Here is a 12,387-nt window from a genome sequence, read left to right on the forward strand (position 1 = left end):
GGGAGGGGGGGGGAGGGAAGGTGGGTATTTTTTCCCAAAAACTTTCTTTAAAAAATTGAAAATTTTGCCCATAGGTCATTACTGTATGGAGACTTTTGCTTCTAATAAAAATGTACTCAATTTGCTTTGCAGTCAGTTAAAGCTCATACTGAAATCTATGAGTGTTGTGCTCCATGTCACCATTTATAATCCAACTTCGATTACAGTGTTTGGGAGTGTATTTTTATTTCTGTAATGTTTCTCCTCTTTTTCTGTTTGTTGTTCATTTCTTTAATCAGTTAAAATCTATTGTTCCAGATACAGATGGGAACATCAAGAGAAACATGCCATCTGTTCAACAGTTTAGTCTTTACACCTATTTAAAAATGACCTGCTTAGTTTCATAGCATCTTACCTTTCAATTGCCTGAAATTATGAGGGGACTCTGTTTTAAGATGTCCTAAAGACATACAAAAGAATCAAGGATTCTTGTTTGAAAACACTGTTGTGATATTAACTACCCCATACAGTAAACCTTCATCCAGATAGTCAATCTGTAAGTATGGTTCAGCAAGTTTTTTTCTCAGCTGAGTTTCCTCAGTCTAAGTGCAGTTATTATGACATGCTACCGCATACATGTCTGCACGTTTCACATGCCCTGAAATTAAGACCAGTTTGTCAAGATCATTACAAACAGGAATAGATATTTTTCCTTTGAGAACTGCAGAGGGTTAACAGAATACTTTATTAGCATGCTGTATAAAGTCTTTGCCTGCCTTATTCAAGCAAGCAAATGTTAAAACCATGGAAATAGCATCATATGGTTGCTCTTAGCTTGTAAAGGAAGAGTTCAAGTCTGCCTCTGTAGAGATCCTTCCAGCATAGTATTTCACTGAGCTTCAGGATTCTTCCTACTTTTTGAACCATTTGATAAAAAACTGAAAGTGCTTCTGCTAGTAAGCCACCAGTCTGAAAAGCACTTGTCAAACATAACTCTTGAGTAATTCCACCTTTTCCCGTATAGAATCACAGGCAAAGGTAATGTTTACTATAAAGTAAGAACAGTCATTGTTATGGGTACTATGAAGTTGTGACAGTGGCATCAAGTGTGCTATGAAATTATCAGGCTCGCATATTTTCTCAAGAAATCTGCCAGCAGTTAGTAATTCAGAGCCTCTGAATCCAAAAGTTTTTGAAGATCTTGTCATGTTTCTTCGTGTAACAATTCTATTTCAAGCTGAGTACACTCCTTATAGAATAACATTATGCCAAGCTGTGTAAATAAGATTTGCACTTGCCATGCTGAACCACCAAAGTGGTCAGTGGAATACTGGCTGTTTGACTTCAGGCAAGAAAAGTTGTATCATATTTTGGCAAAAAGGCAAGATTGGAAAAGTGGATCATTTTAGAACTGATTGGGGTTTTTTTATTCTTAAAGCTATGAAATCTGGAAAAGGATCCTGGATAAACAGAGGAGAATGATTTTGCAAATTGTTAGTCGTGAAGAATGCTGTCATTTCACTGGCATTTCCCTACCTCATAGTGTACAGAGGATTCCCTGCAGAGATGCTGGAGCAATGGAGCGTGATGGGAAGGCTGGTCCTTTGTTGAGGTGTCATCCTGGATACTTGATAAACAGTGCTGCTCCCAGATCACATCATCTGGTGTCAAGTTCTCTTTATAATTGCATATAATCTTTTATCAGAGTTCACCTTAGCACTTCTGAAAACTCTTGTGTATAGGAGCTATCTAGGACAGTATGTTTTAGATCTGTAATTTCTCAGTAAAATATTCTATTGATAAGGTCTGCTTTTTCCTTTTTGCTGGGTATGTGCATTTTGGTTCTTTCACAATATCTTTTTGTAAATAGTAGAGGAAAAAATCATGCCTGGTGATGTGAGCACTCTGCCATCCAAGGATAATCTAGAAAATTTCAACAAAAGGCTGGAAATAGTGAGCCATCTCTGTGCAGAATAATTAAACCCTTCTTGCTGATTGATTTCTTCTCTTGTACCTTTAGTATTTCATGATCCTCTGATGGGTATTTACCTTCTGCAGTCTGCTTTTTTCCTAGAGTTATTTCCCCACTGCTTGGCTCCCTCTAATCCTAGTAGTTTTTCCTTTCAAAATTGCAACTCTGCCACGAATTTTCCAATTCATGGAGGGGTCAACCATGCCCCTCACTTCCTATTTTTTGGAGCCTACCGATACCTCAGCCTCTTAGTATTTCTTTATTTCACGTCGAAATTCATGTCAATTATGAACATTCATTTTAATGTGAATAATAACAGTACTCTGCCAAAAAGAAAATAAACCCATTGCCGCATGATTGGTGTGGTGACAGCAAAATGGGTCACTACAGTCTAAGGGCTGATTTTGTGTCTTGACTCTTGAATGTCTCATGTAAAATAAAATTAGGTATCCAAAATAAAATAAATAAATAAGCTGATGGTATATAAAATTAGGCTCAGTGCGAGAAGACTTAAGACAAAAATTAACTGAAACCTCCTTTTGGTGACTGATCTCAAAATGGCATTGGCTTGATCTCAAAGTGAATTGTCAGTGTGTTTAGAAGTGGGCATTCCCTCCTGCAAGCCTTGGTATGAGTGTATTATAAAGTTCCATGCTATCAGCCAGGTGCTTTTGGAACCATGCAGCTTATTGTCACTGGATATTTTCACGTATCTTAGGACACTAGCAAAACTATTTCTTCCATGAGAGAACAGAAAGCAAAGGAATGAGGCTTACTTGTAAGAGATGGTAATGCTTACTCTGTAAATGTCCCTACAGGAAAAAAAACCATCATTGCAATATCTTTCTGTTTATTTCATAATATGTTATCTTCTGCTGAGCAGGAACATGGTAAGAGTGGTTCCCTTCTTACTAGAGAAGGGGGAGAAGTTAAGCAGTTCTTTGTTCAAGAACTAAATTTTGTCTTTTATTTTTGAACAAAAATTTTAACTTTTTGTCTAAAAGCTACTCATCTCCAAAACAAAACTTCTCAATTCAGGTTTTATAACAATCAGTCACTGAAAGTATATAAACTCTTGATTGAGGTATCTCTTTTCATGAAAAGGCTGTGTAGAATGTGAAATGCAAACTGGTGCAGTATAAAACCTCCAGTATATGCTATAATTAAATGTGCTAAAACCAACATAAACCAATTACATTTCTCTTTTATTGTGAACATACTGGAAGTACTGTTATTCAAGGTGGCCTAAAACTCACTGTTAAATATCCTTACATAGGAAACAAAGCAGTTGCATCTTGGTAGCCTGGTCATATTAAAATAATTCTAATAGCTTTTTCAGATAAACACTTAGAAAACTCACTGCCCTTTCAAAGTGAAATTTTGTGTGGCTCCTCTCTACACAAAGCATTTGTTTTCTTGACATTTCAGCTGTTTGACATCATTATTAGGTTTTAATTTGGACCCATGACAATGAACAGGTCAACTCTCCTCTAAATATCTGCTTCACAAGAGATTACATTTTGGATAAAACTGTTACTTTAAGTAGGCTAGTCTTCTGAAATATTAATAAGAATTACAGACTTACCTGATTAGTAAAAAGAGTCTTGAAGCCAAGTTGGGTCCAAGCACTATGCATGTAGAATGATGTATATATATGAAACTGAATTCAGGTCTGGAATTTGCATGGAATTTTCAAAAGATCTTACCTGAGTTAAGAGGCCTAGTGTTGCTTTTAACTCTTATGGGTGCTTAAAAAATTCTTCTGTCATTGCTATAGGCCGTATGAAATACTTGAACAGAAGCAAAAAATCCAAATGTGATCAAAATACAAGTTTTCAGTATAGATGCACTTCCTTTTCTTTTGGACAAAGTAAAGAGGAGATAGGCTAATAGCTGTATTTTTATATTGCTACCACAGAAGCTGACATTTTGCTTATTGCTGTAAAAATGCATACGATTTAGTTGACTTCCTAAGTGAACTTTTGGGCTGTGCTGAAAATGAAAGTAATAGCAAAATTATTTTAAAGATGACAATTGTGCATTTCAGGTGAATTTAGTTCTAACAGACAACTCAGGAAACTGAAATGTTCTGTTTCAGTCCACAGCTCTCTTCTAGCTCCTACTAACTTGACTTCTGTCTTTCCGGAGAGCTGATTTCCTTTGCATGAGAATATATCCCAGTTTTACCTCTTGTTTCTTCTGCTGATAATTAGAATAATAATAATGCTTATTATTTCTTATTTGGAAACTGATATGTCATATAGGCATATATATGCTAGAAGTTAGATTTCAATAATTGCCATATTTCATACCGGATACTCAGTAGCTGGTGATGAATTCCAAAAGTTACTGACCTGAGCCTGATATGGACTCATGGCCATGCTATGTAAGATGCTCTATCTTTTAGTAGCCACATGCATCAACATCAGCACTTGTGGTGGAAGTACAAAACTGCTAAAAATCTCCTTATTAAGGAAATATTCTTGGTGTGGTAGGGTGAACAAGTACAGAAGTGTGATTATAATTTACAGATGTGTTTTACAGGAGGAGACTGTAAGTAAAAATATGTAAGACAATGTAAGGCTGATTGGATTTCTACATATCCCTTTAGCAGCACTACTTATCTTTGGTAGGATATCTTTATTCCAAGTAGATACCAGTATCTTAAACATCTACCTTAAATAGTGTATGTAACTTCAGATAAAACTTTTACTAGAGGGGAGGAAAGGAGGGAGGAAAGGGAAGGGGAAAGGGAAGGGAGGGGAAAGTGTAGGGAAGAAGAAGGGGAATGAAAGAGGAGGGAGGAGATTTCCTATTAGCAGGATAGAATAGAAAATATATTTCCCATAAACTACACTGTCAGTCTGTACATGTAAGTGAAACAAAAAAATAGCAACCAAACCCAAGAAAGAAACAGGCAGAGGGGACAGGGACAAGTTTAATGACAGAAGAAAAATACAGGTATTGACAGTGGAAAACAGATAGAAGGGAGATTTCTAAAGGATTAAAATATTGCTACTTTCTATTTCCCGGTATATGCAGTGTAATTATTTCTTGAGTTTGCCAAACTATTTTTTTTTCAAAATTTCCCATAATTCTCCTGAATTTTATGAGGGACTTGGATCACTTCGTGATTTTCTTCTAATGCAGTCAGTATCCCAACCCAAAAGTTAAAGGTGAGAGTAGGATTTTGGAGGCCCAAAATACAAAGGAGTGATTTTTATTGGCTTGATTAGACTTCAATTCCAGTCTGCTTTCTGCATATACAACTAAATGCATTCTTCTCAACTTTGATTGGAGTTTGAGTTACCATCAGGGACCAAACTACGAAGATTTTGTTCACACTGGGGAATGTTCTCCTCATCAAGATAGATAGTTCTACTAAAATCCCTATGATATAAAAGATCCGTAGTCTGGCTTGCAGCTAGCTGAATGGTAGTTTAACAAACATATCAAAAGATTCTGCCACCTTTATTCACAGACTGATGCTTTAATTTTTAGCTTATCACTTGGGATGAATTTTGATACCCGTAGTGTGAAACAACACCTTGTTTCAGACCTAGCACCACTGATGTTGCAGGACTGCTTACTGAAAAACATGCTAAACTATTCAAATATAGCTCATTAATTTCAGTAAGACTGTGTATTCACTGCAGTATTACACAGTTCATTTCAAGGCCACAGACTCTTGAGAATTTTCCACAGTAGCAGTATTTAAATCCTTAGTCCCCAATACTTCAAGTAAAAGGTGAAAGTGTAAGACCAGAGTAAAAAGATTTAAAGTGGGAAGAAGCACTGTAACCCCCCAAGTGAAAATAATAAAATGTGTATGAGAGACCAATAGGAAGACATGGTCATATTTATGAATTACTGTTAAGTGCTAATTTCTGTGGTATATACTACTCTGGTTGCAAGAATCAGTACTCTTGGATATATAGATATATCCCTTCAGTTCTCAATCACTGTGCTTTCACATGAAACTATGGCATTACATTGCAGCTGCAAAACCCAGCTCACCTCTCTGTTCAGTAATTTTGATTTACTGGTTTCTATCTTACTTGCTGGATTCAAGGCAAACTTTGGCTAAAAATACGTCTGCACTTGGGATGTCAAATTTCCCCAAAATGGGAAATCATTAATAATTTTTCCAGCTGTCTTTCCACCACTTTTAGTCTTCAGAACACTCTAGCATCTCTTAGAGCAATTCTCTGTGAAATCACAGAGGCAATTAATGATTTTGGATCACAGCTGATCCACATAGCTTACAAACTAAGCCCTTGGCTGATCAATCAGATTTCTGTGGAAGGGCCTTTGAGCCAGGACAGATTCTGATTGACTTCAGTGGGGCTCTGTGCAGGCCAAAGGTCTATCCAGTTGTATTCTGCTAGTGATCAGTCAGAGTCTAATACTCTATCTATTTTATGCTATGTTAGTAATACATATTACTATTAATATCATTTAATAAGGCACTTCTTTTTTTTAAAAAAAAAAAGTCCTCAAATCCCTAGGTCATTAGAACATAGTGGAGAGGGGGCCATAAGGAAAGCTTTTTTTCTATTGATTTGACATACCAGGAATATTGCTTACTGTTGTTTCTGTTGTAGTAGTCCTAAAGCAAAAACCTAGTGTCCTGCTTACCTAATACAATGATATCTATTCATTTCAAGATGTTAGGTTATAAAGCCTCTGATAATATTTTAATCTATTTTTATCTATTTTATCTATTTTGATTCCTTAAAAAAGTTCAAATATTTTGGACCCAGATTTGAGGTGATATATCTGATGTTATTAAGTAAGCTAAGGAATACTACTGGCACTGTTTGTATGCCAGGTTAACACTGCAAACAATTGATTGCAAGCAAAATGGACACTAGGTTTCAGCTATAAGGTTTACTCTTCAATAATTGATGGCTTCCACACCTGTGCAGTGACGCCAGCTTTCTTTGCTGAAAATTTTGGCCTCGGAGCAGTAAACAAAGAGGATGTGGTGGTTTCTGGCTTAGAAAATGCAGAGTAGCTTGTAGGTGAATATGATTCATTTACTGGGATAGAGGCATTTGACTGGAACGAAGGTTGTGAACTGTAGGCTGGTACAGAGTACACTGAAGATGCCCGAACATTAGTAGGAGAGCCAGCACTAGGTGGTCTTAAAGGTAGAGCTTGCTTTGAAGTGGACAACTTTGATGTCTGCTTAATAGCAAGGCTTTCCTTAGAACTAGGAGGTTGAAAAGTAAATAAAGATGCATCGAGTTGATAAGGTTGATGTTTCATAATATCCAAAGCATTGAGACCTTTCTTAGGTTTTCTTTTTGTATTTTTGGTAGCAGCAGTGGACTTAGAGGAAGACTTGGTAGCAGCAGGAGGATAAGATGGGCTGTGGATGGGATTATAAGCAACAGGTGGAGGTGCTCGGACATTAGATGAATATTTCCAAGAAGCTGGTAAAGATGGAGTTGGAGATGAGGCTCGTGCCATGTTTGCCTGCACAGTCTCTGAATCTACCACATATTTCTCCATTCGAGAGTGTCTTCTGGCAAATAACTGTGCTCCTTTTCCACTCATAGCTGGTGGCATCTCAAAGGGTGGCTTTGTTCCTCCAGCACTCGGTGTGACTGGTGTTGTCTTGGGTGTGTGGTTGGGACTTGCTAGAGTTGCCTGAGGCCCTTTGAAAGGACCAGCTAGATTGAGAGTACTTGGGGGATGGACAGGAGAATGAGGATACTGTGGAGATTTGAGTGGTGCAGGATGTGCTGCCTGAGGTGAGGCTGGTGCTGGGAAAGAAGGAGCCTTGTTAGAAGCCACAGCTGGAGGTGACCAAACTGGGGAAACCGGAGTACCAGCAGTAGGAGAGACCTTGAGTGAAGGCTTTGGAGCAACAGGAGGAGGGGCCTTTTGTTTAGATGCTTGAGTCTGCATGAAATTGCAAGCTTCAGCTCCCAAACTGAGGTAGTCTTCTTCAGGTCCTGACTCAAAACCAGCTCCAGTACCTTTTTTGCCTTCTGCATTGTGTACAAGAGACAACAGGGCAGGATTAGGACTTACTTTGGGTGTTTCTTTGAAAGTGAACATAGGTTTTGAAGTGCTTCTTCTCTTTGCCTCCTGCAGTATCCCAGTTCTTTTGGCTGGCACTGCAATCCTTTCATCTCTGGATGCTATGTGTTCTGTTGGCTCGGTGAAGGACCACACAGTTGGGGCAGCTCTGCTGGCTACAGGAGCTGAAACAGGTCTGTATAAAGCCTCAGGTGGTGGGCTAATAGAGCAGTAAGGTGGTGGTGCTGGTATATCTGAAAGAGGACTAGTGACAGTTCTTATGGGTGAAAATGGTGCAGCTGCTCGGTTTTGAACTCCGGAAGAGAAGGGTTTAGCTGTTTTATTCAAAGATGCTGCTTTTTGAGCTTCAGAGGACTGAAAAGACAGGTTTGTGTCTGGTGCTAAACCAAAGCCATTCTGTTGTACCATTTTGCTGTGATTCTGGCTCATGTCTGTGTAGCTTTTGCTCACAGAGGTCTGCTGTCTTGACATTTCTTCCTCTTTTGTTTGATAGACTGAAGAGCTTACTTTCTGGAAGTTCTCTGACATGGTGGCTTCCCTTTGTTCCTCTGTATGCACTGTGCGTGTCTTCACCTCCTCTTGCTCAGCTGTAATCTGATCCATCCTCTGCCGCCTCTTGGCAAACATGAGGGCCCCTTTACCTGTGCTCTCTGGAAGCGTCTGCATCTCGTCTCCACTTTTTGTCTTCTTTTCAACGTCAAGTAGACCACTGTCCCAATCAAACGTCACAATCTTACTGTCGTTATCAATGTCAGAGAAGAAATCTTCATCTATTTCTGACTCACTTGTTGCAAGCAAACTCACTTCAAAAGTGTTTTCTTTGTCCCCCTCTTCACCTTCACCTTCTTCACCCTCGTCTTCGTCACGTTCTAACTCCCCAGTACCGTAGCTGACTAAAGTATATTTTCTTGCCCTTTGACGACGCTTCTTGAACATCAACACCCCCTTGGAATTGGGATTGGGAGCTGCTGTCAGCAGCAATGCAATACTTTTACATTTAGATTTGGCTTCTTTGACCTGCTTCTCTGACAGACTCTCACTTCGCCGGAGCCCTGTGGAAACAATTGAAGTGCACATTTAATAACACACAGCCCACAAAAGTACAAGGAGACTAACAACAAATAGTTCCACATTTATCTATACTGAAATTTACCCACTGTCTCCTTCCCCCATATTAAGACATTTCTTTTCTTTTGTGTGGAGGAGTCATTATACTTAAGCTTTCCCACAGTATCGACTGTGTTAAAAATTCCATACTCAGCGTTCCTTAGAGACACACCCATGCAAGTTCAAAGGCCACATCACTTTCTTTAGGACTTTCTTAGTTCAACAGCATTGTTACATGTGTCGTTATTTCTAGTGTTCTTGATTTTTATTCCCATAAATAATCTCAGCAGCAACAGGCTGACAATATTTTCTCATTTATTCCATTTCTATGGTCTGGTATTTACCAATTGTTTGACCACAGTTCCTAGGCTTACAGCAGACATTTCCAGCCAGCCGTGCCCATGACTGCTTAACATCTGAGACCAAATGAAACTGAGTGTATTCTGTCTGATGGTGGTAGCAGCTTCTGCCATTTATGCGTTTATTTTACTCATATGAATAACAAAATGCATATAGTTTCTAAAAGTAGGTATGCTTCTATCTATTAACTATTTAAAAACAAATATACATTCACAAAGGCATACACAGAAACTATTAGCATTAACTTTCAGCCTCTTGGAAGACATGGGAGTTTGGCCATGGTACTCAATGGAAGCAGGTTTCATTTTTTTAAGAAGCATTACTTGCCTGAAACATAATCCAAAATTGTATACGATATAACGGCTCCAGACTATTTATTTTGAAAATGTGGCAAGAATGAATGCATATTTAACAACCGAATCAAGGAGACTCAACTAACTTCTCAAGAGTATTCACTAGCATAAGTCAATAATACATATTTGTTAAAGCATAAATCATTGGTTTTCATCAAGTCATGTGGAACAGGAATAGATGCAGCTGTAAAGCTGATAGATGCACTGTACGTCAGCATGACTGCTTCCTTGTTATTCGACACGAAGCATGTGCCTCATGGGGCAATGCTAGTCAGGTGGTGTCCCTGTTTCTTTCCCTTCCTTATATTCTACCACTGCATCTCATGAATGACAACCTCAATAGCTTCTCCCTTTAAAAAAGCTAGCATTAAAGCTCTTCCAGCCTAAATCAGTGGTCCCCTTCCACTTAATTTCAAAAGGAAAAAGCATGCCTCTGATATATTAAAACAGAACAGTAAATTTAGTGTCTTTTGCTAGGATAAAGCAAACTCATTAAAGAAAGACTTGTGATGTATTTTCTATAAAGATTCTTTTAGCCATGTCAGTAGGTGTAGTCTGATACTTCTCCTATTAAAGACAATTGGAGTTTTGCCATTATGCCAGATGACAGCATGACTGGACCAATGGTTCTCACAAGAACCTATAAAAGAGAAAAGAACATACCACCTGAACCAGCAATCACCAAAATATTTTATGGTGAGAGGGCCAAATCCTTGGCTCAGTCCTCTGGCGGTTCAAATGCTTACAGTAGTCACTGAAGAATTTTCCAAAAGTATGTGCTTTATTGTTAATCTCTGCAAACAGAAAGCATGTAAATTCTACACTTTGAAATAAGCTGCCTGCACCAGCATTGAGTGTTTTTTTTCTGGGAAAGGGATTCACCAGGTACCCATACAGTTCTGTGGAAAGCAAATATTGAAAATTTTAATTTTACTAGCGTATTTTTTCTTAATTCATCTGGATAGTTAGTTAATAAATAGTTTCAAAAGACGGTTTAAGAAATGTTACCTGTTCAGATAAATATAATCTGATGACTATCTAAAGAGAAAATGTCTGCTAAAGACATCAAACACTTATAATAAATGCTCTTCTCTAGTTTAGACTTCAGTGCTGTGCTCTAACTTTTAAATAAACATGCATAGTATTTGCTTTATTTCCCTATGCTTGGCATTATGTTTGTTCTAATGTGTAGATAGGATTTTACAAATAATAATAATAGTAATAATAATAGCAAACATTTTTATAGATTAAATCAGTAGTTCCTAAGGATAATGACCTGCTGCTAGATTAGAAGGAACTGAAATTGTCATAGATCAATTCCTACTTGAAAGAAGAGTTTATCATGTAATATGTAGTTCATTCTTTGTACTTTCGCCTTATTAGCCAGGCACTGCAAGTAATTCTCTAAGACAGGCACAGTCCCACAGTTGGTTCTAGCTTCTCAGGCAAAATGTAAAGCATGTGCACTTTTACGCTTCATTTAATATGCCAAAAATATGTGGATTGCATACAGACACTTAGGCATAAGTAACTGCTTAATCTACTTGCCAATAAGATACAAATGGTTATCATGCTAAAAATATGCTTACAGAGGAATTAGCAGTGGGTTAGCAGACTAATTCCAACACTGCCTATGAAATGGCTTGTTGCTACAGTATATCACTGCACACATTCAAGCACTTTTGACATACGGCTGCTACTAAATCCCCAGACAGGATTCTTAACATTGTTGGGAAAGAGCAAGCAACCAATAGAAAGGTACCAAATGAATTAAATAATTAATAAATAAATAAATTAATAGATAGATAGATAGATAGATAGATAGATAATCTGTATCTACACTCAATTAATATTGGACCCAGTTTCAAGTTTACTTTCATGTAAACTTCTTGGACACATTTTGAAGCTGACCTCTGGGTATGGGAGTCAGAAAAAATAGCGTGTTCACTTTACAGTCTAGAGAAGACTGGCAAAACTGGAGGGATCATGTAACGGTTATACACATGCTAGTGTCTGTCAAAATCTCTTCTGCAGGCAACATCAAGCTTTTCTGCTAGCCTTTTTTATTAACTTTTAAGAGCAGTGGCATGGCTTTGATTTTAGATGATGCAAATAACACAAACTTTTTGCTATAAAAGGAGAAATCCCCAGGATTCATTTAGACATGTGCAAGCAACTTGCTTTTTTTGTTAATATTTTACAGATTACCTCTGAATATACATTAAAAGACCAGTGGAATTCAGCTTTTTTTTTGAGATGTAAGTATTTTTAGTTGGACAAAGTAATGAGTTAATTTCAAAGTGGAAGTCTACCAAGCAAAGTTATTCAGCACAGTTAAGGCATGGCTATACACTTGGCTCATCACCAGGACCATTGTATTAACCCGAAATAATATATAAAGCAAGAGCAGAAACATCATTTAAAAGAAACAGATAGAGGGAAAGTTAGAAAACTGCAGAAAAAAACTGAACATTTTTTTTCTAATACAGACTAAATTCTGGAATTATGTTTAAAGTTACAAAAGATACCCTCAGGCAGTGCATATGATTAGATGGGACATACTTA

General features: G+C 37.7%; 1 protein-coding gene and 1 long non-coding RNA gene across 2 annotated transcripts in view; one reads left to right on the forward strand and one right to left on the reverse strand.

Annotated features, from left to right (window-relative positions):
* LOC113479764 overlaps positions 1–12,387 on the forward strand; it is a 70,055-nt gene that overhangs the window by 55,089 nt on the left and 2,579 nt on the right. Inside the window, exons 2-3 of the long non-coding RNA XR_003398335.1 lie at positions 8,057–8,175; positions 12,026–12,080. This is a non-coding gene — a long non-coding RNA (uncharacterized LOC113479764). The remainder of the gene's footprint in view (positions 1–8,056; positions 8,176–12,025; positions 12,081–12,387) is intronic.
* The window catches only part of SYNPO2 (synaptopodin 2), a 95,693-nt gene that overhangs the window by 14,064 nt on the left and 69,242 nt on the right, over positions 1–12,387 (reverse strand). The window contains exon 4 of the mRNA XM_026848033.1: positions 6,872–9,054. Coding sequence (XP_026703834.1) covers positions 6,872–9,054 — 2,183 coding nt within the window. The remainder of the gene's footprint in view (positions 1–6,871; positions 9,055–12,387) is intronic.

The sequence above is a fragment of the Athene cunicularia genome (genome assembly GCF_003259725.1).
Source record: "Athene cunicularia isolate RWA chromosome 4 unlocalized genomic scaffold, athCun1 chr4_part2, whole genome shotgun sequence".
Classification (NCBI taxonomy): Eukaryota; Metazoa; Chordata; class Aves; order Strigiformes; family Strigidae; genus Athene; species Athene cunicularia.